General features: G+C 39.4%; 1 protein-coding gene across 1 annotated transcript; it reads left to right on the top strand.

Moving 5' to 3' along the window:
• The first annotated feature begins 8,265 nt into the window (after nucleotides 1-8,265).
• LOC124595101 (elongation factor 1-beta') lies at nucleotides 8,266-17,238 on the top strand. The gene is made up of 4 exons (XM_047133694.1): nucleotides 8,266-8,428; nucleotides 8,562-8,811; nucleotides 16,326-16,515; nucleotides 17,029-17,238. The coding sequence occupies exons 1-4, from the start codon at nucleotides 8,349-8,351 to the stop codon at nucleotides 17,181-17,183; spliced, it is 675 nt and encodes a 224-aa protein (XP_046989650.1). The 5' UTR covers nucleotides 8,266-8,348; the 3' UTR covers nucleotides 17,184-17,238.
• The last annotated feature ends 8,644 nt before the right edge of the window (nucleotides 17,239-25,882 follow it).

Below are 25,882 nucleotides of genomic sequence, written 5' to 3'. Positions count from 1 at the left end.
TCTTTTTGCTAGAGTAAAGGTAATTTAAATTCATCCTGCAGTACTGACGTGTATTACCTTTCCTGCTTCTACCCACGTGCCGCCTTCCAGGCGGGATACAAAAATATCAATAACCATCTGCCTAGCAACAAATGTTCCATGTCAGTGGGACTTGCACATAACTGACATGATGGAGCTGTTCCTGGGAATCAACTTCCTATGTGCCAATCAACTGTTGCCAGACATCGTGTGAGCCACACTCACATAGCATACGATGGGATATGGTATGGACAGTTTCAATGCACCCTCTCCACCTACAATCTGATATGATGTGACCCGCTGATCAAAATATTTCATCTTCAATGAAGCCTATGCAGAGACCCTCCATGAGTGTGCTCACGCAATAAACAATATCCTTATGACACATCAACAAATTCTCAGTTGCTGATCACAATCATAAAACCCCATGCAAGGATTCTTCTCTTACATGCTGCATCTAAACCAGCACTACATCACTTGCATTGGCATACAACCACCTGTGGTCATTATCCTCACAGCAGCTGGTTACATCAAATGCGCTGCCAGTGAGTTGCACTCATGACCAACGAGGCACCCCTCCACTGTCAATTGTGCCATTATGGGAAAACAAATGTGCCCAGTTAGTACAAGGCAATGTGTGGTGTTAACAAACAGTGCTTCTACTACCCGCAACTCCTGCTGCCTAGCACCTACATGTGTGGTTAAAGATGGAACAATGTGCCACATCGTTATGACAGAAGGTATTCCCAGCTGTCATGAACCACGCTGCCTCCATCCAGCAGATCTGCAGATTGTGAAGAATACTATTGACAACTTGCTCCAAGGGTGGATCATGTGACTGTCAGACAGTCCATAGCCCTCCACAATCAAACCAGTCCCCAAAAAAGATGGTACCATGAAACTCTAAGACGATTAAAGTGTTCTTAATTCCAGGACAATTCATGACCGTTATCCGATTCCTAACCATTAAGATTTTACTCATACACTTGTTGGGCTCTTTCAGTGTCTATAAATGCCATATGGCTTGAAGAATGTGACCCAAATGTGGCAACGATTCATTGACAGGCTCCTCTTCTGCTACACATGTTTAGACGATGCTTTGATCTATTCCTAAAATCACAAGCCACTCGGTTCATTTACAAAAGGTCTTAGTCACAGTCCGAGTAGAGAGGGGGTTATCATTAGGTGGTTAAATCTCAACTGGAACGACATGAGATCACTTTCTTGGGCCCCGATCTGTATGCGGATGACATCCACCCCACAGCAGAGCTCAAACACATGGTCCAGAGCCTGCCTCTACTGGAGATGTATCACGACTTAAGTCATTTCCTCAGCACACTAAACTTCTGCTGCCCGGAAAGGACAAGCATGGCAAGAAAAAGATCGAATGGACGACAAACATGAAAGAAGCATTCCAGATCTTGAAACAATCGCTAGTTAATGCTGTCACTCTAGACCATACCCACCTGAATGCACAACTCATCCTTACAACATGTGCTAGAAACACTGCGGTGGGGGCTGTCCTGCAGCAAATCATCGATGACAGCTGCACTGATTATTCTTCAAGAAGCTCATGCCTCCACAGTCTAAGTGAGCTGCTCATGATATGTGCTGTGGTCAAACATTTTGCAGAGAACATAGAATGTAGCAATTTAATGGTTTACACAGACCTTGAGCCACTTGCTGGCACAATCAAGAAGCTACCTCAAGACATCTACCTGCACCATTTCCGCCATTTAGACCTCATTTCGCAGTACACTACTGACATCCGCCATCTTCAAGGGGTAGACACCGTAATTGCAGACTACCTCTCATGGATTGGTGCAAGTTTTTTACTATACAGCTATGAACTTTTGGCGATAGACGATCTGATGACAGATTAGACGACCAGTTTTTGAATCATAAGCTGGACCTTACCCATTACTGAGCTGACACTGCTGTGCAACTGTCCCGAGACAGAATACACACTCTTGTGCCACTCAGGATACAATGGCAAATTTTGAACAGACTACACAACTTGAGCCACCCAGGAATCAGAACAATGTGGTTTGTCACAGAAGGGTTCATATGGCATGGGTTTAAGCAAGACTGAAGATGCTCGTGACTAGGCTGTCTAGTCTGTCAATGAAACAAAAGTGGCCGACCTGCCCAGTCATAGCCCGGACACTTTCCATACCCAAAGCATGTTTCAAACATGTAGATACTGACGTTATAGGCCCTCTTCCTCAGAAGATTTCTGGCACCTGCTTTCAGCCGTTGATAGAATATCAGTATGGATCAAGATGGTACCCATTTGTGACATTAAACTGGAAATGACGGCATGCACATTTATAGTAATATAGACTTTGGAATCTCAGAACAGGTCACCATGGTCCAGGGCTGTCAGTTCGAGTCATCTCTATTCATAGGCCTGTGCTGTCTTCGCATGCACACCACATCTTATCACCCCCAAAGCAATGGGCTGCTCGAGAAGTGGCACAGGACTGTGAAGGCAGCTGTGATGTGCCTTAGTGGTTCCTGTCTGAGGCATTGCATTGGGTGTTCCTCAGCATTTGTTCAATACACAAAGATGACATTCATGCGTGACTTGCACCTATCCTATATCGTGAAACACCATTGCTTCCTGCAGACTTCACAAAGCTTACATTCGATGCAGCGCACGCTGACCTTATGACATTAGTCAACTGAGTTCGCACACATATTCAGAACATGTATGTGCCGCCACTGTCACCACATACATGCAGGTGCAAGTCATTATTTGTAAGGACTTACGCCAGTGTGAGTTTGTAATACGTGACGAAACCATATGACCAGCCGTCCAACCACAATAGAATCACCTCACAAAGTGCTGTCCCATGACGAACAAACGTTCAAAGTACTAGTGTCTGGTACACCAACAACAGTGTCGCTTGTGAGGCTAAAACCTGCCTGGGTTCTGCACGGCAGCCACACTACTACCCTCACAGACATTGGACCACCTGATTCAAACATAGGCGAACAGACGACACTGACACTCGCAACCTCACCCGTAGTACCAGTACTACCACCGCTGTACCTGCACTGGATGTCACCTGCAAATCACGTTGTGGCCGCATCAGATGGCTGCACCACCTGGCGTAATATCACATGTATGTCATTCCCCAATACACCACTCCCAATTCTGCGGTAGACAACAAGTACCTACACATGCCAGAGGCCTCAAACGAGCTCACCACCATTGTACGGCAGCCAGCCAATCATGTCTTGCTCACATACCAACCACGGCCCAGTCAGTCAGCGATCTCACTCATCACTCGCTGTCGACGCAACCCACAGAGCCCCATAGTCCCCACAGGGGGCTCTATGAGAACATCGAGAGCTTCAAGAAGTCGAAACCTCTATGACAGCCCAGTGAGAGGCTTTTTGGTGGAGAAAAAGCAGAGACTAGCAGTCGGTTCTTCACGTTCTAATGGTGTGGAAACTCTGTATGTTTGTTCTATGGAATAAAACAATTTATATATAACCGTGTTGTACATCATTCTTATTGTTCTAGTACGCCTCAGTACACTAGTTCCACAAGTGCAAGTGGTTTGAACAGTGAGAAACGCTGTACATAAGCAGTAGAGACAGGTTGCAAGTGGTGCTGATCGTCAGCACACTTTTGCTCAAACGAATCTACTAGCAGTTGAAACAACGAGTTTAAATTTAAACTCGTTGAGTTGGAAGCTTTTCAAGCCTGCACATGTGCAATAAAGCCAGTGGGCAAACGTTGTCAGTTATTGTCGCTAATCGAAAAAGCTCCTCAGTTTGATACCACCATAAGAAATCGTCCAAAACAGAAGAGAGGCATAATTTAAAATTTATTGGATAAAGACAATAAAATCTATAATCCATATTACCATATTACTTATAAGAAGAGTTCAGTTGTTTTATAGTCCTATGAAAATTGTTACTCTGATAAGGACTCAAAACGAACTCTTTCACCGAGAAGAAAGATTCTCAGGACGATGAAGAACAACAGATGCCAACAGGGAAAATCTGCTACCCATTTATAAACAAGATTACTGATCACACAGGAAAAGTTTTGATAAAGTATAAATGAAACTAACATTTAAGCCTACCAAGAAAACGATGAATTCCTCAGATCTGCAAGAGAAGTATACCATTCATTGGCAACAGCTGATCTGGCTAAAATTACGTTCACTTGTTGCTGTGCAGGTACTGAAACCTCAGAAAGTAGTATTAAGAACCACTGTGCCAAACACAAGAGGATATTTCACTTGGAATATATTGTTAAGGTGAACATCGTAAACGTGCTTTACAATTTGAAGACAGCAAAATAAAATTTTGTGAACCTACACTTCTACCTAAGACAATGCATTATCATATACACTCAGACAGAAATTTGCCATCCTGATTTTAACAGGAAGAAAGAAGAAGTTATCATAAAGTATGGATGCTAACTTGGCACAGAGAGAGGAATTACTTATAATCAAGCATGATGTCGCATATCACAGTCATACATGTTCAGAATCACATAATGAAAGTTGATGTATTTATCCAGTGCATAACACATCTATTAATTCAGGACTCCTTAGCCTTCATATCTGAAGATGCCGCCACAAATGGGGACGAAAAGTTTTTGGGCATTTTTATGCAGCGACTGTGGCATCTCAGTCTTGAAGTTAAATACAAGAATACATAATTCTTACTTCTCATTTCTGTGCTCACAAAATATGGACTTTTTAAGTTGGGATTTCCCTTTTAAAGCTGCTCCTTCCTTTGCTGTTAAGATTTAGTCCACTGAAAGCAGAAACACTATTTATGTGACCATCAAGAAGGCGTCAAGTGACGTTATTCATAGAAGGAAACTAATGTCATTCGAAGCTTTGAGTGAAACTCGCGTTTCCCTTACTGCGGTTTGTGCAGCTTTTAGCTGAAGAGCTTATGATGGCGCTGACAAATAAAAATCGGACCCACAAATGTTGAGTAAGGAAATCGGCATCTCGTATAAATCGTTTGCAGACATCCAATAAACTAATAAGGGAGCTATCGGCTGTATACGAAAATCATTTTTGAATGTGTAAAACTGAGTTTTAATGCTTTTTGAACCACATTCTGTGTCAATACAAAAATCTAAGACACATTGTGAGATGCCATGCCAGGTTTCATTAAATTACAAGTGTCACTGCATTACTTGTACTGTATTCTGAAGAACACTATTTCTAAATTTTTATGTTAAGCAGTTTGGTGCTATCTACAATACACTGAAGGTACATTGAAAAGTAAGGTTTCTGTCTCTAGAGTCCTGCTTTGTTTTTATTTTTAGAATTAGTCAAGATTCTAATAAGTCACAAATGATGTAAATGTGATGCTTCCTTTATCGGTACCACACATAATTTTGTAATAAAACTTTGTACTACAGTGCAGAACAGTCATTTTTCAGTGAATGTCCCAATACAAAGACTATTGCAACGACATAGTATTTCAATTACGGTCAAGAGCAATATTAAATTTCCAAAGGCTCAAATAAATTTTTTATACCAACTTAACTGTAATGTTTCACTCAATTACTACAGTAAAAATTATTATCATTATACAGAAATAAAAAATACCTTTAGAATATTGACTACTGGACTCGCATTGGGGAGGACGACGGTTCAATCCCGCGTCTGGCCATCCTGATTTAGGTTTTCTGTGATTTCCCTAAATCGCTCCAGGCAAATGCCAGCATGGTTCCTTTGAAAGGGCATGGCCGAATTCCTTCCCGATCCTTCGCTAATCCGATGAGACCAATCACCTCGCTGTTAGGTCTCTTCCCTCAAACAACCAAATCCAGCTCAATATTGACTACCTGCAGTAATGTGAACCTCAGCAAGCCCATAGTCTCAGTGATATTTTTTTCGAATCCATACATCACTTCAAATGATGCTATGTTTCTTTATTACAAACAAGCGATTATAATGAATTGCTGAATGCTGGAATAAGATTCCTATCATGTGAATTAACAAAATTTTGCTGCTTTATAAAGTATTTATTTGTTTCTTTGAAGACTAAGCCCACTATTTTATCATAATGCTAACGATTCAAGATGTGTATTATCCAATGAAGGAAAGCAGAATGAGATCAGATCCACCTAGTGGCAGTTGCTGAACCTCATAACCAATGGTGAGGGAACCGAAATCATGCAAGAAAGTTAAATATCATTTAACTTTCGTAACTTACATGAAAGGTGACATGATAGCACGCAAGTAGGGTGTTTCTACATGTAAGTTGAGTTACGCAAGTGGTGGTGGGGGCATGTATGTTTGTCACATTAATGTGACCACCTGCCAAAACCCAACTCAGTGCCATGGTCAGCTGTGCTGAATATCCATGGCCCAAACAGCCTAATTGAGGTGGCCCCACAGATTCTCGTTTGGTTTTAAATCCAAGTAGTTTGATGGCCAGAGGAGTACAATAAGCTCATTCTTGCGCTCTTCAAACTACATATATCCACTGGGAGCTGTTTGACATGTTGCATAGTTCTACTGGTAGATGCCATTGTGGCAAGAAAAAACAAGTTGCATGTAGTGGTGAACATGGTCCCCAGGGACAGATGCATACTTCTGTTGATTCATTGTGCCTTCCACAACGAGGATATCACTAAGGAAATGCCACGAAAACATTCCCCAGACCACAACACTCCGACAATTATTGCAGAGTGTTTGCTTTCAGAAGTTTCGTCCCATACGCGCCAACGGATACCTGTCTGTTGCAGCTTAAAATGCTATTCACTTCTCGCCACTCAGTGGAATTCTGTTGCGGTGTTGGTGTGCAAATTACAGGCTTCGTCACAAATGAACAGCAGTCAGCATGGATGCGTTAAGCAGCTACCTGCTGCAAAAGCCCGTATGAGCCATGTTCGCTGAATGGTACTTGAGGAGACACTGCTGGTAGCCCCTTGGTTCATTTGAGTGGTCAGTTGCTCAACAACTGCACATTTGCACGTCAGTTGGCCCTCACACCTCTCTTCATCTGTTGTTCAGCCCCATCATCTAGGGTCTGTAGTGCACCACAATTGCCTTGGTGCCAATTTTGGAAAGCATCATTTTGCCATTCAAGGTATACTTTAACCTCAGCAGCATGCGAATCCTTTACAAACTGAGCCATTTCGGAAACTCTGACCCTTGGCCTGGAAATCAATGATCATACCCCTTTGGACGTCAGATAAATTGCTCAGTCTCCACATTACGACAATGACTGAACTGCTTTTCGCATCTCACTGGCATACTTTACATACTCTCACTGTTAGTTTTCTCACCTGGCGTCTATGAGGGATTATTGCACGTTAACCCCGTTATTCAAACCTGTGTAAATAGAAATCCAGCTTTAGTGCTAGAGGGTGGTTGGATGCCCTTCCTGTCGCCCCCCCCCCCTCCTCATCACTTTCCTCCACACTGGGTACCTCATTTGTCTGTGTCTAGCGTTACCCCATGTAACAATGCGCGAATTTTTTCTAGATGTTTGTGAATTGTGTAACTGAGGGGACGTGGGCACCAGCCCAGTACTCAGATAGTCAGATGTGGGAAACCAGCCCTTGTTAATCAACCATGCATATCCGACTAACAGACTGCAACCGTTGTTACAAATTTTCACATCAACAATAAAGCTCAAGGAATGATATAGCATTGGGCAACATAACTAAAATATACAGTGGACTATCTTTGGCAGTCTTACATGGAAACAATTTTCGTTTCAAACGTAGACGATGGTACAAGTCGTCAGCAATCATCGACATACTTAAAGTTCATGGAATGTAGTATCAACTGCGATGATCGTGAAGAGATTTGCGTTTGTTAAAGGCTGCTTTAGGGCAACAATGTCACGGTTGGACAGGTGGCGTAACATGGAGTTGTTTCTGGAACAATCGACAAATTCCAATCGATTGTCACTTCAGGGTGAATGAAAAAAACCAGTGTCAAATTCCCATATTTCTTACTACACGAAACTCTCTTTATTGTTATTGGTCTTCAGCTTCGAATAATAGTGCTTGTTACAAGCTCATAGAAGCGCGTGGCAAATAATGATAGTTATATTTCACTGTACGTGAAACAGTAACTTAAAAATCCCAGACCAGGTGCAGCTATAAAGACCTTAAAAGTTAAAAGAACTCACTACGAGTACGATGCTTTCTATTGCACGCTCAAGAGAGAGAAGAGACATCTGAATGACGATACGGGAATAAATAATCCAAAGAGTCGCATGTGTGAAGCACATCCCCTCCCCCTTCCTTCTACCCACGTCTGTGGTCAATTAAGTAGGGTGCCAGCGTGAGACCCAATATATTACTTTTTAATTAATAAAGCACAATGGTTGTAGGAGATCTGAAAACGACAGACGGTGTGAAATCCCTGGACGCATACCTTGCAGACAGAAGCTATGTCGACGGGTGAGCTGTAATTGAGATATGAGCAAGCTACAGTGGAACACGTGTTGTGAGACTGTGTCATTTCTGGACAGAGAGTAAAGTCAGAAACGATTGTATTGAACCTTAAAGTTGAATAAGAATGTATTATTTGCAGGTTTCAACCAACGCAGGCAGATGTGTGCGTATTCGAAACGTTAGGAAAGCCTCCATCAGCTGATACACCTCATGCATTGCGTTGGTACAATCATATTAAATCATATGGAGCTGACAGCAAGAAATTTCCAGGTGAAAAGAAACCACCGGCGGCTTTTGCTGGAGCAGTAACGAATGGCAGTGCGCCATCCGGAGACAAAAAAGCCGATGATGACGACGATGTGGATCTGTTCGGCTCAGACGACGAGGAGGTAAGTGGTTAAAATTATTTTTGCAACTGTATGGACGCGAAGATTGTGCTAGATAACACATCTGATATAGAAAGCCACGATCTTTCGATAAGTTTAAGAGAAAACTAAATTATGATAAACTTAAGTATGTGGTGAGGGTAATTTGTTATTTTTAGGGTTGTGTATTCAGTGATTAGGATACGTTGATTGTTTCCATTACGTAAATCAAAGAACAGTGAAATTTACTATAATTTTATGCTTTCTTGCCATGTCGTGTGTCACTGTAACAGTCGTAGCGTAACATTGTACCACAACACTTGTAAAATGTAATTGTGCGTATGTGGTTTAGTAAAAATGTTTCCTGACTTCGCATTGCCTGACACAATAAATACTCAAAATCTTTAGATAGTACTTGCCAAATAAGACAATGAAGTAAATAATATTCTAGGATAATTTGCATGTAACAACTCTGACGAATTTGTGTTCACTTGAGGACTGTAGTGTTTCTACCTTTAAATCAGAGTGAAAACTTGATGTAGTTATCCCCACAAAACTGTCGGTTTGTCATCTCAGTATTCTCTAATTTCTTTTCCTGTGCGATGTCATTGAGATGTTTAGTGTTAAAGTTTCAGAACTAAAGAGGGATGTGCATATGGCCTACAGTCTTCAGTATTATTTTGTATTCCTTTTCAGTAGTTGGCAAGCTTAACGTAATTATCTTCAGATGCTGTCATATAGAACCAGAATGAGATGTTTCTTAACATCTTGACAGCAAGTAGTAGCTTTTCTCCCCTTCTTGTTTCCATCATTTTGTAATTTTCATATACTTGACAGAGGTTTGGTTGTTGTTCTTTGTTCCTTGCGGTTGATATTTTTCCTCGTGGTTCATAATTTTTAATTGTAACCAAGCAGTTAAGATAGTAATGTATCTGCTAAGCTTGAAAAATGGTTTGTTAAAATCAGTTTGCGTATACTTCCACATAACGGAAGCAAGAGGACAGTCTGCAGTTGATGTGAAATTAGCCCCTGTAGTAAGTGCACCAAAATAATTGGGACAATGTTGTCTTGTTTACAGTTATGATAAACTTGTGGAATTGTGTGAAGTTTAACAGTGAAGTTAATAATTGGGTACCTTCTTGATTAGGACTTTGTTACAGTATTTAGAATTGCTGATGTTTAAAATGTAAAAATAGTTAATGTTTAAATTGAAACATTCAGATATTATACAGGATATTTTTTATTCTATTTTCCCCACTCGATCTCTGCCATATAGGGTATACCAAGATTGTAGTTATAACATGAGGAAGTGCTGCCAGTATTCTGCTCTTTGATGCCTACCTTTCATTAAGACTCACTTGGTTAATTCTCCTACGGTATCCCACACACATGCCCTTAACTGCTTCAACATCTCATTTGGTTGTTATGGAAGAGGAGACAAGAATAACTGATGGTGTACTTCACTCTTTGTCTGGTCAATGTTCATTGGCAGATGTATTTGGCCGTCACTCTTGTTTGTGATTTTCATTACAAGCTTAATTGGAGGTGAACTTTCCTTTATGATTACACTTGCTAAGTATTAATTTGAAGTTTTTAACGTTTGGGTTATTACTCTTGTAGTGGCTTTATCAATGTCTCAAGAACAGTTGACGTAATCATAGTTGGAATATTAAAAGGGAGGTGGGAGGATGTTGAATGTATGATGGGTGAGATAAATTCATTATGATACAGAAGACTATATGCTTCCTTCCTCTAGTTTCAACTGAACTAGATCTCCAGCTTGATTGACGTTTTGTTAACAGTGCAGAAGGTGTAAGTAAAAGGTTCATACTGAAACTGTCTGAAGGTTTTCTTGCTTTTAAGGAAACAGTAGCAGGATATATATATATATAAGACGTGAACTTGGAATATCCAATAATATTAATTAATTGTAGCTTTATAGTTAATAATGGAAGCAAAGAGATGGCAGTGAAATAAGCTGAGGTTCACGTGTAATTTTGACAGTGTCGCACATTATATCCTCAAGTTTCCTTGATAATATAATGAAAGTGATTATTTCAACTTCCAACTTCATTGCTAATACATTTAATCCATCTCTCTCCTTTGGTATCCCTAGAAAACTGTGTGTTACACATAAGACTTCAGCTTGTCCACTCACTGGTTTTTTCTAGATTCTTTATGCTTGATGAGATCTTTCGTAGGATTGCCCTGCTATTTAAGTTGAGAAACAAGATATCATTTTCCATTGACTGACATCTTTGCCATCTGAACTAATTTTATGTTCCTTAATTCGTTGCTCTGGACTGGTAGTTACAAATGCTAAATCACCTCATTGTCTCATCTGCCCCAAAAAACTTTATTCTTGGCTAAAGGATCAAATAGGAAGATATGCTACGTCAAACCTATTGCTGGCTGTTCGGACATAAATGTGTGGTGAAAAGAGCTGGGGATATGGGTGTGTTAATAGATATTAAGTACAGGAAGGTGTCAACAGGATGCAAGAACATGGTGGAGGGCAAATTGCTGCCGGTCCCTCCTTCCCCCTCCAGAGTTCAGTGAAACGTGGAAGATCGGAACTTGCCCTCTGACACACTCCTTGACAAAGTCTCTCTCTCTCTCTCTCTCTCTCTCTCTCTCTCTCTCTCTCTCTCTCTCTCTCTCTCTCTCTCAACTGCGTTATTCATTTCCCTTCTCATAATCTATCTTTACTTCTCAATTTGCCCTTATCAATTCTGGACTGAAGCAGACACAGTGCTTACCTTATACCATCTGACACCTCCCCCATCATCCACATCTACCATCATCCTCACTATGGGTAGGTCCATCTCATCCAGGTCTCTTAGTCAGCTGTCTTTCCTTTTTAACCTGTCAAGTCCCCTCAATGATCTCCAGTCTGATATGAAGAGGAGAGACACTGTTGATGTTGTTTGACAGCTGTCAGATGTACAAGGAGCTGTCAAATGAAAGAGGTACAGAAGGAAAGAAATGAAGTAATTTGTTTATTATATCAAAACTGGTCGGCATAACTGTTAATACGTTTACTCCATTGTGAGACCAGATGGTCAGTGCTGTCTTGCAAAGGCGTTTGTAATTGCCTATGGCATCATGATTGTATCTCCAGCCAAAGCAGACAGACAGCCACAGTTGTCTTTCTTCAGGGCTTCAAAAATATGGAAATCACATGGGGAGAAATCGGTGTTGTTTAGAGTACATTGTAGAAGTGTCACTGTGAAGCCTTACACATCCTCCGTACAGTTCCGATCTCTCCTCATACAATTTCTGTAACTTTGGAGCCTTGAAACAAAGATATTCATGGCCATCAATTTGCTTTGGATGAAGAGATGCACTGAATCAGTAGGCAACTGCAAACATTTTTCCATAAAGGCAGTGATTGTCTTGTCTCACAGCAGGATAAATGTAATAAGTTATGGGAGTTCGTTTGGTAAGAATAAACAGTTTAGGTACTTTTTTCCATTTAACTACCCCTTTTATTTTGTTCCCTCTAGTAATTGTTGTAGGCTTGTCATTTTATGGTAAATGGTTCATATCAGTAACACTGGATTAAAGAAATATATATTGCGGCTCTAGTCATTCCTCCTCTTAACGGAATTTATAAGGTTCTGAAACTGTACAGAATTTGATGTAAGGTAGCTTTCGGACAGAGAAAAAAGTGGTATGATATAGTCAATGTGTTGAGGAGGCAGCTGCAGTAAGCTGGAGTCCAGAGAATTGCTATATAAGCAAATTTTAAACAAATCAGTTGATTAAATGTTGAAGTGTAGTGGAAAGTTAGATAAGCAGTGTGTCTTACTTTTTGAGCATGGAGTATCTACTAGCTTCCTCAGAGTAGTTCACCATCGTTGCAAGTATGATACCTAAAATTGTTGGAATTTATGTTTCATTAAACCTGAATGTCACAGTCTGTTTAGAATTCTCACACCCTTCCATCATCATGGTTTCTTAATTGCAATGCAGTCTCGTAAACTTCAATACACCACACCACATGTTTGTTTTGGTAACCTCAGATTGATTGAGGTTTCTCTTATTGTTATATGTGATGATGTGCCCTTGGGCCATTGTTGCTGCCCCTCTCCCTCGTAGTCTCTTGTTTTGCTCACTTGCCTTCAGATGTTTCTCAGTGAGAAATGATAGCTGACGTACACTAAAGTGACTGCTAGGAGCAGTGTTTCAGTCCACATCTGAGGTATCCATAGGCAAACAGATTTCTTGTTAGGGTAACAGTGCAGTGGACAAAGTGTGGTCAGGTAAAGTATATCTAGACTCCAATCTGTTGCTATCTGCTGAATGACAGGTCATCAATGACTTCTGTACTGAAGCAGAAGGGTCTCCAAATAACACCCAGAAATCTTTTCACATAAGGCATTATTAATGGTAACAGGTGGACAGATGTTGTTTGTGTATTAATTTAAATGAAACTACGTCAGGTATGACATTATACCATGTAAGAGTGCCAGTGAGCGGCATAGGGAATCCTCCAACCACTTCAAAATCACCTGTTGCCCATGGAAGACTTCCGTGATTCCTGGAAGGAGTTGATTTTAGTTGTCGTTTGTGAAACTGGGAAGGATTTTAGGATCATTCATCCTGATTACAATGAAATGACCTTGGAATAGATAGTGGGGTAGTGTTGAAGCTGATTTGTAATATTCAGGAAAATAATGGTCTTCAGTGCATGTGGAGATATTGGTGCACAGCCAATAACTGACAATGCAAATGGCTTTCATATACAGACAACACTTTTTGTGTGTTTCATATCAGCGACAACTCCGCTGCAGAGTGAAAATCTCATTCTGGAAACACTTTTTATATTTTTAACTTTCAAGAAGACCTTTGATAGCTACTTAAATGCATAAAATTTTCAAGCAGCTCCCCAAATGATACCTTCAGGTATATCCTGTCTTTCATTATCAGATATTTTGTGAGGAATAGCTATTGCTGTCACATAACAAAGACCAAAGAAGGGTTCCTTGCTCAGTTCAAAGTGGTTTTTCTGTTTCTTTGCACGTAAAAGTAAAAATATGCTATCTCTGTGTGTGTTGGACTGTTTGAACTGTTGCCACTGTTGGTGGGTTATTTAGTTTCCTTCCCAGTCAGTTGTGAAGAGACGTTCACTTATTAGGGTGCATCTGTTTACACAGCAAGCTAACATACTGAATCTGTATTACATTTTGTGATCAGATGGTAGAAGTCCATGTAGGGTCACACTGAAAACTATTCTACCATACACTTCAGCTCACAAAGCTATTCTTGATCCATTAGACTCAAGTGGTTTCATTCAACTCATAACATGATAATCAGCTTCACTAAATGCTTGTAATTTTCCTTAAATCCTGTTAGATTCCCCCTCCCCCACCACCTTTTCGTGAGTATATTTGTTTTGCTGACTATGTCCGTATGTGTTGGCTTGATAAGGCTTACTGTCAAATAGGTTCAAGCCGTAAACTTCCAGGGTGGAAAAAAGGCTGTCAATCTATGCATTCTTGAAGTTGACGAAGGTGGTGGCGATAGGGCTGTTTCAGGTTGACTATTATTTCAGTATGCTTCTTAAGTTAAAATCTGCTCTGTGCATGAGCACCTGTAGTCAAAGCGCACTTGTTATTCACTGACTTTACATGCAAGCTTTTGTTCTCTCTGTCTCTCTGTGTGTGTGTGTGTGTGTGTGTGTGTGTGTGTGTGTGTGTGTGTGTGTGTGTGTGTGTGAGAGAGAGAGAGAGAGAGAGAGAGAGAGAGAGAGAGATATGATGAAATTAACAGCACTGCAAGTGATCTGGCAATGTTGTTTTGTTACACTTGCGTAGACCGGTCTTCCCTTCCAGACGCTAAGTCAGAGCTAGGGCTCCATTCACGTGCCACGTGATTTGAGTGCCCTCAGTGAAGTTGTTTTTTTGTTGTTACGAAAATGGGACAGAGGAATTTAGAGCAATCTTACGCCATAAAGTTTTGTGTAAAACTTAGTGAGGCAATGAGTTTGCCCTTTGGAAATTTGAAGTAGGCCTATGGGAAACTTTCCTTAAAAAGAGCAGAAGTTTGTCGGTGGCATAAATCTTTTTGGAAGTCCAAGAACGCGTTGAAGATGAGCCTTGGTCTGAGAGACGTTGAACTTAAAAAACCAATGAAATCATTGAATGGGTACTTGTTCTTGTGAAATCAGACATTTAACATTGATGGTGGTACATCATCAATACATCAAATTTTACCGAAGTTTGCATATGCAAAAGGTTTGTGTCAAAATAGTGTTGAAAAAACTCACAAATGAGCAGTAGAACAATTTAAGATACGTGTGCATAGATATTCTTGAGAGGGTTGCCAGTAACTACAAATGGTTCAGTTGTGTAATCACAGATGAGAATCTTGGATATTTTTTTATTTTTTTTAGTATGATCCTGAGATAAAGTGTGGAGCAGCCCACTGAGACGTCTCCTTGACTGAAAAAAGCTTGAATGACCAATTTAAAGATCAAAACAATGCTGATTGCACTATTGAGAAAATTTAGAGAATCGGCGCTTGAAGCTGCCTGCCGAAAGATTCTACTGCCGCCAACTACATTGCGTGTAAGGGCCACAAAGATAACATAAAAGAAACTAGGGCTAATTTGGAGGCATATAGACAGCTTCTTTCCCTCATTCTTTTTGGAGTGGAACAGGAAAGGAAATGACTAATTGTGGTACAGGGTACCCTCTGCCACACACCATATGCTAGATTGTGGAGTGTCTATGCAAATGTAGTTAGTTTGCTTTTTTGACACTGGGGGTATTGTGGATAAAAATTTTTTTCCTCCAGGAAAAACTGTCAACCAAGTGTTTCACAAAGATGTCTTCAAAACGCTTAGGGAAAGGAGAGCCAAGTGAGACCAGATGTTGCAGACAAGAAGATGCTGCATCATGAATATGTCACATGGCCACTTCCATCATGGAATTTTTTATTTAAAAAAGCAATCCTGTCTCCCCCCCCCCCCCCCCCCCCCATTCATCTGATTTGTCCTTGTGACCCTTCTTTACCCAAAATTAAGAAATGTCTTATAAGGACATCATATTAGGACTCATTACAACATTCAAAAGAATGTGACTGACATGTTAAAGGCTCTAGCAGTTGAAGCATTTCAGCTCTGCTACCAAGGCTGGAAACAGTGCTTTGAAGGGGACAATATTGTTGAAAAAAAACTTTGCTAGATAAAAATCAATCTCATTATGTTTTTCATGCGTCCTATAAAAAAGCTGAAAGTATCTTGTATGTGAATTGAAAGTGGGACTCCTCAATGTTTATTTGTATCTGGACTTGTCCCTTCTCAGGTAGAGTGGGTGGATGAATCCTTACTTCTAACGTAATATGCAAAAAATGAATTTTAAAGGAAATAAAGGTTTGCCAAAACTTTTTCATAAGACTTAAGAAAGACTTCAGTGACTGTCCCCCGACACCCACAGTGGTTGTTGTTGTTGTTTTTGTGTGTGTGTGTGTGTGTGTGTGTGTTTTTAAATTTGTTTGCATATCTTCCCTGCTAATTGAATGCTCTTTTATAGGATGCTGAGGCAGAAAAGATTAGGGAAGAAAGGTTAAAGGCCTATGCAGAAAAGAAAGCAAAGAAGCCAGCACTTATTGCAAAATCAAGTATTGTTCTTGATGTGAAACCATGGGATGATGAGACTGATATGAAAGAAATGGAAAATAAAGTTAGAAGTATTACAATGGATGGTCTTGTATGGGGTGCATGTAAGTACAACAGAAATCAAAATCGAATTACATCTGTTTGATAAATTAGAATTTGCAATACTTCTTGATCGAATTTTTATGTTTAGTTGAAATTTTTGTCTAGGCACAAACAGCAACTATTTTGAAGTAAATAGGATTGGCATATAACAGTTTGTAAAAATGTATTGAGTTTGTACAATGTTTAAACCTGATGAGCATGCTAGGGTGAAAACCAATGTATAAATATTCTCATTTGTTCTTTGAGAGTCAGTCAAATTAAGAGAATAGAGATCTGAATACCCACTGCATAAGTAAATATCAATGTTTTCTCTGACACCTGTGGTGCACTGTGTAATATCAAATTACATGGGCCAAATAATAAAAAAATGTAGGTTGAATGTTTGGTCAATTTTCTATGTATTGGCCATATAATTACATTTAACAGTAACATGTATGGTATTTATCTATGTATTAATAGTAACATATGGTTTATCAATTTTTTTTCTGATGCTAAATATTTGATTTGTTACACAGCCAAACTCGTTCCTGTTGGTTATGGAATTAACAAGCTGCAGATCATGTGTGTTGTCGAAGATGAAAAAGTTTCTGTGGATTTGCTTGTGGAAGAGATACAGAATTTTGAAGACCATGTGCAATCTGTAGATATTGCAGCGTTTAATAAAATTTAATTTTGGTATTAATAAGATTATTTTTGTGTAAAAAAATAAAATTTGAAAACAAGAATTCTTTTCGCTATTCTGTCTTTTATTTCTTTATTTGCCTTGATTTATCCAGCTAGTCATCCCCTCTAGCCTTACTCCATTTTCTGAAATTTATTCGTAAAATATACTCTGTGCTAGACTGCCATTTCAGTTTTAGGTCAATTGTACATTTGTGTGTCTTGTTTCTTAAATTTTCTTTCTTTTCCACTCTGTGATAAAAGTGATGCGTGGAGTGTAGATACAGAAGGAAAAATTGATATTTTGCTGTTTGATGCAAGATCTGCTGTGGTTAGGTGTTGAGATTATAGCAGAGAGAATCAGTGTGCAAAACAGTGCAGCCATGCTGATTTAAGTTGTCCAGTGCTTCTGTGAGTCGAATAAGATGAATGGTGGGTTGTTTTCTTAACAAAAAAAAAAAACCCTGATCATGCCCATTGATTTGTGTTGAGAGTTAGCCACTGGCTCAATTTTTGCAATAAAGTACTTTCTTCTTACTGCCCATAAAGTGAGCTTCTGGTGGATCTTATGTGAAGTCCTCAAGATTTAACTTCCAAAATGGCCATTTAGGATTCATTCTCGTATACACTCAGGAAAATATAGACAGTCCTCCGTTCTCTGAATACCTATGGGGAAACAAAAGTGTAGCAAAGTGGTGATTTTTATGAACAGTTTGACATTTTTTAAGTACGGAAATTCTTATCAATAACTTAATTAAAAAGTGAAATCCTCACAATTCGGTCTTGATGAAAAGTATTAGGCTGTTTTGTGAGTTGGAGAGAATAACTGTTACCACAACGGTACTTGATGAGAAGTCTGTTCATAGACAATAGCAGCAGCTGGTGTCGTGCCTAATTCAACTGGAATTAGCACATTCAGTGTTTGATGATTCACCTGTGGATTCTGGAAATAGTTAAAGTAGTCATTAGTATGGAATTGTTAATTCATGATAGGAATTAAAAAAAAAAAAAAAATATTAGTCCTGTGATACAGAAATTTAGTTGCACAAGTAGAGAGCACTTGATTGATTTATACCTTTGGAACTTTTAGAAGTATTTCATTTTCAGAAGTAAGTGATCTCTCTCTTTGTTAGCTCTGTTCCAGCCATACCTTTTTCAGGAACGGATAAGCAAGCATATTTCTATCTTGAATGATATTAAGATAGCATTGAAAGAACATAGTAGTTAGATTTCTGGAATGTGTATGGGATGTACAGTAGTTCCTAATGCTACTGAGATTCCCCTGTGGTGAAAATAAATCTAAGAAGTTAATGCATCTACTATCTACTGAGATCCAAAAGACTGTTTTCAAGTGTGATTTTGGCACCAAGTGTGGTGTATGTAAATACCAGGATTTTTTTCTTTTCTGTTTTTGATAATGCTCGTATGTTATCTTCTCTTCGGGTAACTGTTTGGAAATTTATAAAAAATTCTGTCCTCACAGAAGTGCCTTTAATTTATATAAATATGTAAATAAGCTGAATTTTGTGTTTTTCACTGAAGACACTAGTGCACAGCTGTCAATCACCTACTGGTTATTTACTTCACAAAATTCAATATGTAACACCTATCTTAATGAGTTATGCACATGTTTTAAATAGCTTCCTCATTGTGGTGTAGAGGTGTTTTTAGGACAGTGTCACAACCCATTTATTTATAATTTTTCCACCCAGTTCGGTTGACATAACTCTTAAGACTTGTTAATTGCCTTTGTTTCTCAAAGAATTATTCTCCTGTAACATCTGCAGTTGGTCAAGTACCATGTCGTACCGTTGTGTTGTAGGTGGTTTAGTGTTGATTAATTTTCCCACTCATTAATGTATTCAGTGTGGCCAAAAGTATTCAGTATTTTAGGCATTCCTACAGAGGTTTCACATGCATTACATGTGTCCAAAAACACCATTTGGGAGATATTGTGAATTGAACACTCCAAGAAAGTAATGCCAATTTGTTCTCGTAAGTATAACAAGTGACCGGAATCTCCAGACTATGAAAGTATGTTGTCAGACATACCCTTACCAAGTATTACTAGGCATTAATTAATATGCTGTTATTAGCCATAAATTATATCTTAAAGCATAGTTAGTCTTGTCTTGTTTGATGTACATTTCTTAGGCAGGGCATTGAATATTACTACATAATTACAAAAAAAACTTCCAAATTCTATTGACAGTATTTTGTCAATATGAGCCCTTGCATTCTCATTCAGCACATATCTGCTCTAACTTTCCCAAGGTTTACATGTGTGACAAGATAATACACTTCATAATGACTTTGTGTAATCAGTATTCGGTTAAACATGTGAAATCAAGGTGGTTAGATGCAGATGTAGAGAGACAGTCTTCAATAGAGATGGAAGTTACTATTGGTTTTCTTCACAATGTGACTTGACAAAATGCTAAAGAGGTGTCTGGATATTTCTTATTCGCACTAAAATTACTTTTCAACGCATTTGAACCCAGATGAGGAGGGAAGGTGGTTCACAGGAATGTGCCAAATGTCTGGGATTTATTTGGATGAGCTTGGACCAGTTTCACAGTTCCAAGATGCCTCTTCCAGCCACTATTATTAGATTTTTAGTGTTTTTTTTTTTTTTTCCTAAATCACTTCTGGGAAAGTATTGGGATGGTTTCTATTGTGTGGCAATATATCTTTTTTTGTGCTGAATTAATGACATGAATATCTGTCATTGCATCATTCTTTGATTCTGGAAATTGGTAGTTTCATGCAGACAAAGAATCTGTCAGAAATGCAAATAATGAATGTTGAAACCGCATCTAATCCCTTAGGTTATGTGCTGTTAATCAAAATCTTAAAATGAATTTAATGTACTAAAGAATATTGTCAGTTGTTTCACTTCTTTGTATCAGGAGACACATGGAGCCTCTGTAGGTCACAATGAAAAGCGTCCTGAACTAGCTGAATATAATTCTGAAGTAATTTATGAGTTACTGCACAATCAAAACTTAACATACAATTCATTGTTTTCTGTTGTTGTTGTTGTTGTTGTTGTTGTTGTTGTGTCTTCAGTCCAGAGACTGGTTTGATGCAGCTCTCCATGCTAATCTATCCTGTGCAAGATTCTTCATCTCCCAGTACCTACTGCAACCTACATCCTTCTGAATCTGTTTAGTGTATTCATATCTTGGTCTCCCTTTATGATTTTTACCCTCCACGCTGCCCTCCAATCCTAAATTGGTGATACCCTGATGCCTCAGAATATGTCCTACCAACCGATCCCTTCTTCTAGTCAAGTTGTGCCACAAATTTCTCTTCTCCCCAAATTTATTCAATATGTCCTCATTAGTTGTGTGGTCTACCCATCTAATCTTCAGCATTCTTCTGTAGCACCACATTTCAAAAGCTATTCTCTTCTTGTCTAAACTATTTATCGTCCTTGTTTCACTTCCGTACATGGCTACACTCCATACTACTACTTCTAGAAACGACTTCCTGACAAATCTATACTCGATGTTAACAAATTTCTCTTCCTCAGAAACGCTTTCCTTGCCATATCCAGTCTACATTTTATATCCTCTGTACTTCAACCAACATAACTTATATTGTTCCCCAAATAGCAAAACTCATTTACTGCTTTAAGTGTCTTATTTCCTTTTCTAATTGCCTCAGCATCACCTGATTTAATTAGACTACATTCGCCCCCATGAACCATGGACCTTGCCGTTGGTGGGGAAGCTTGCGTGCCTCCAATGATACACATAGCCGTACCGTAGGTGCAGCCACAACGGAGGGATATCTGTTGAGAGGCCAGACAAACGTGTGGTTCCTGAAGAGGGACAGCAGCCTTTTCAGTAGTTGCAGGGGCAACAGTCTGGATGATTGACTGATCTGGCCTTGTAACACTAACCAAAATGGCCTTGCTGGTCTGGTACTGCGAACGGCTGAAAGCAAGGGGAAACTCCAGCCGTAATTTTTCCCGAGGGCATGCAGCTTTACTGTATGACTAAATTACGATGGCGTCCTCTTGGGTAAAATATTGTGGAGGTAAAGTAGTCCCCCATTGGGATCTCCGGGCGGGGACTACTAAAGAGCACATCGTTATCAGGAGAAAAAATACTGGCATTCTATAGATCGGAGCATGGAATGTCAGATCCCTTAATCGGGCAGGTTGGTTAGAAAATTTAAAAAGGAAATGGATAGGTTAAAGTTATAGTGGGAATTAGTGAAGTTCGGTGACAGGAGGAACAAGACTTTTGGTCAGGTGAATTCAGGGTTATAAATACAAAATCAAATAGGGGTAATGCAGGAGTAGGTTTAATAATGAATAAAAAAATAGCTCGGGTAAGCTACTACAAACAGCATAGTGAACGCATTATTATGGCCAAGATAGACACGAAGCCCACGTCTACTACAGTAGTACAAGTTTATATGCCAACTAGCTCTGCAGATGACGAAATTGATGAAACACATGAGGAAATAAAAGAAATTATTCAGGTAGTGAAGGGAGACGAAAATTTAATGGTCATGGGTGACTGGAATTCGAGAGTAGGAAAAGGGAGAGAAGGTAACATAATAGGTGAATATGGATTGGGGCTAAGAAATGAAAGAGGAAGCCGCCTGGTAGATTTTTGCGCAGAGCATAACTTAATCATAGCCAACACTTGGTTCAAGAATCATGAAAGAAGGTTGTATACATGGAAGAACCCTGGAGATACTAAAAGGTATCAGATAGATTATATAATGGTAAGACAGAGATTTAGGAAGCAGGTTTTAAATTGTAAGACATTTCCAGGGGCAGATGTGGACTCTGACCACAATCTATTTCTTATGAACTGTAGTTTAAAACTGAAGAAACTGCAAAAAGGTGGGAAATTAAGGAGATGAAACCTGGATAAACTGAAAGAACTAGAGGTTGTACAGAGTTTCAGGGACAGCATAAGGGGACAATTGACAGGAAGGGGGGAAAGAAATACCGTAAAAGAAGAATGGTTAGCTTTGAGGGACGAAATAGTGAAGGAAGGCAGCAGAGGATGAAATAGGTAAACAGGCGAGGGCTAGTAGAAACCCTTGGGTAACAGAAGAAATATTGAATTTAATTGATGAAAGGAGAAAATATAAAAATGCAGTAAATGAACCAGGCAAGAAGGGATACAAACGTCTCAAAAATGATATCAACAGGAAGTGCAAAATGGCTAAGCAGGTATGGCTAGAGGACAAATGTATGGATGTAGAGGCTTGTCTCTCTAGGGGTAAGATAGATACTGCCTACAGGACCATTAAAGAGACCTCCGGAGAAAGGAGAACTACTTGCATGAATATCAAGAGCTTTGTTGGAAACCCAGTTCTAAGCAAAGAAGGGAAAGCAGAAAGGTGGAAGGAGTATATAGTGTGTCTATACAAGGGTGATGTACTAGAGGACAATATTATGGAAATGGAAGAGGATGCAGATGAAATGGGAGATATGATACTGCGTGAAGAGTTTGACAGAGCACTGAAAGACCTGAGTCGAAACAAGGCCCTGGGAGTAGACAACATTAAGAACTAATGACAGCCTTGGGAGAGCCAGTCCTGACAAAATTCTACCATCTGGTGAGCAAGATGTATGAGACAGGTGAAATACCCTCAGACTTAAAGAAGAATATAATAATTCCAATCCCAAAGAAAGCAGGTGTTAACAGATGTGAAAATTACCAAACTATCAGTTTAATAAGTCACAGCTGCAAAATACTACCGCGAATTCTTTACAGACGAATGGAAAAACTGATAGAAGCTGACCTCTGGGAAGATCAGTTTGGATTCTGTAGAAATGATGGAACACGTGAGGCAATACTGGCCCTACGACTTACCTTAGAAGCTAGATTAAGGAAAGGCAAACCTACATTTCTAGCATTTGTAGACTTAGAGAAAGATTTTGAAAATGTTGATTGGAATACTCTTGTTTCAAATTCTGAAGGTGGCAGGGGTAAAATACAGGGAGCGAAAGGCTATTTACTATTTGTACAGAAAGCAGATGGCAGTTATAAGAGTCGAGGGGTATGAAAGGGAAGGAAGCAGTGGTTGGAAAGGGAGTGAGACAGTGTTGTAGCTTATCCCCGATGTTATTCAATCTGTATATTGGGTAAGCAATAAAGGAAACAAACGTTCGGAGTAGGTATTAAAATCCACAGAGAAGAAATAAAAACTTTGAGGTTCGCCGATGACATTGTAATTCTGTCAGACACAGCAAAGGACTTGGAGGAGCAGTTGAACGGAATGGATAGTGTCTTGAAAGGAGGGTATAATATGAATATCAACAAAAGCAAAACAAGGATAATGGAATGTAGTTGAATTAAGTCGGGTGATGCAGAGGGAATTAGATTAGGAAATGAGACACTTAAAGTAGTAAAGGAGTTTTGCTATTTGGGGAGCAAAATAACTGATGATGGTCGAAGTAGAGAGGATATAAAATGTAGAATGGCAATGGCAAGGAAAGCGTTTCTGAAGAAGAAAAATTTGTTAACATGGAGTATAGATTTATGTGTCAGGAAGTTGTTTCTGAAAGTATTTGTATGGAGTGTAGCCATCTATGGAAGTGAAACGTGGACGATAAATAGTTTGGACAAGAAGAGAATAGAAACTTTTGAAATGTGGTGCTACAGAAGAATGCTGAAGATTAGATGGGTAGATCATATAACTAATGAGGAGGTATTTAATAGAATTGGGGAGAAGAGGATCTTGTGGCACAACTTGACTAGAAGAAGGGATCGGTTGGTAGGACATGTTCTGAGACATCGAGGGATCACCAATTTAGTATTGGAGGGCAGCGTGGAGGGTAAAAATTGTAGAGGGAGACCAAGAGATGAATACACTAAGCAGATTCAGAAGGATGTAGGCTGCAGTAGGTACTGGGAGATGATGAAGCTTGCACAGGATAGAGTAGCATGGAGAGCTGCATCAAACCAGTTTCTGGACTGAAGACCACAACAACAACAACATTCCATTATCCTTGTTTTGCTTTTGTTTATGTTCATCTTATATCCTCCTTTCAAGACACTGTCCATTCCGTTCAGCTGCTCTTCCAGGTCCTTTGCTGTCTCTGACAGAATTACAATGTCATCAGCGAACCTCAAAGTTTTTATTTTTTCTCCATGGATTTTAATTCCTACTCCAAATTTTTCTTTTGTTTCCTTAACTGCTTGGTCACTATACAAATTGAATAACATCGGGGATAGGCTACAACCTTGTCTCACTCCCTTCCCAACCACTGCTTCCCTTTCATGCCCCTCAACTCTCATAACAGCCATCTGGTTTCTGTACAAATTGTAAATAGCCTTTCGCTCCCTGTATTTTACCCCTGCGACCTTCAGAATTCGAAAGAGTATTCCAGTCAACATTGTCAAAAGCATTCTCTAAGTCTTCAAATGTTAGAAACGTAGGCTTGCCTTTCCTTAATCTTTCTTCTAAGATCAGTCGTAGGGTCAGTATTGCCTCGCGTGTTCCAAACTGATCTTCCCTGAGGTCAGCTTCTATCAGTTTTTCCATTCATCTGTAAAGAATTCTTGTTAGTGTTTTGCAGCCGTGGCTTATTAAACTGATAGGTCGTTATTTTTCACATCTGTCAACACCTGCTTTCTTTGGGATTGGAATTATTACATTGTTCTTGAAGTCTGAGGGTACTTTGCCTGTCTCATACATCTGTCTCACTAGATGGTAGAGTTTTGTTAGGCCGGGCTCTCCTGCGACGGTCAGTAGTTCTAATGGAATGTTGTATACTCCCGGGGCCTTGTTTCGACTTAGGTCTTTCAGTGCTCTGTCAAACTCTTCACGCAGTATCATATCTTCCATTTCATCTTCATCCTCTTCCATTTCCATCATATTGTCCTCAAGAACATTGCACTTGTATAGACCCTCTATATACTCCTTCTACCTTTCTGTTTTCCCTTCTTTGCTTAGAACTGGGTTTCCATCAAAGCTCTTGATATTCATGCAAGTGGTTCTCCTTTCTCCAAAGGTCTCTTTAATTTCCCTGTAGGCAGTATCTATCTTACCCTAGAGAGATAAGCCTCTACGTCCTTACATTTGTCCTCTAGTCATCCCTGCTTAGCCATTTTGCACTTCCTGTTGATATCATTTTTGAGACGTTTATATCCCTTCTTGCCTGGTTCAGTTACTGCATTTTTGTATTTTCTCCTTTCATCAATTAAATTCAATATCTCTTCTGTTACCCAAGGATTTTTATCAGCCCTTGTCTTTTTACCTATTTGATCCTCTGCTGCCTTCATTATTTCATTCCTCAAAGCTACCCATTCTTCTTCTACTGTATTTCTTTTCCCCATTCCTGTCAATTGTTCCCTTATGCTCTCTCTGAAACTCTGTACAACCTCTGGTTTAGTCAGTTTATCCAGTTGCCATCTCCTTAAATTCCCACCTTTTTGCAGTTTCTTCAGTTTTAATCTACAGTCCATAACCAATAGATTGTGGTCAGAGTCCACATCTGCCCCTGGAAATGTCTTATAATTTAAAACCTGGTTCCTAGATCTCTGTCTTACCATTATGTAATCTCTCTGGTACTTTCCAGTATCTCCAGGCTTCTTCCATGAATACAACCTTATTTTATGTTGTCTCTTGTAAATAGCAGCTTATAGTTACATTGTGGTATGGGTACTTCTAGGACATGATCATTGACAGTGAGGAAGAAATCAAATATGCTTTGAGAATGGCTCTCATAGG

Source organism: Schistocerca americana, chromosome 2 (assembly GCF_021461395.2).
Source record: "Schistocerca americana isolate TAMUIC-IGC-003095 chromosome 2, iqSchAmer2.1, whole genome shotgun sequence".
In the NCBI taxonomy this organism is placed as follows: domain Eukaryota; kingdom Metazoa; phylum Arthropoda; class Insecta; order Orthoptera; family Acrididae; genus Schistocerca; species Schistocerca americana.
The sequence above is the reverse complement of the archived record's forward strand: the minus strand, read 5'-3'. Positions and strand labels throughout refer to the sequence as shown.

Bases quoted from the DNA above. Each gene is read 5' to 3' on its own strand.
- LOC124595101 (XM_047133694.1), top strand. From the start codon at position 8,349: ATGGTTGTAGGAGATCTGAAAACGACAGACGGTGTGAAATCCCTGGAC. The intron at 8,429-8,561 runs GTGAGCTGTAAT...TATTATTTGCAG, and splicing joins GACAGAAGCTATGTCGACGG to GTTTCAACCAACGCAGGCAG. The intron at 16,516-17,028 runs GTAAGTACAACA...TTTGTTACACAG, and splicing joins TGGTCTTGTATGGGGTGCAT to CCAAACTCGTTCCTGTTGGT.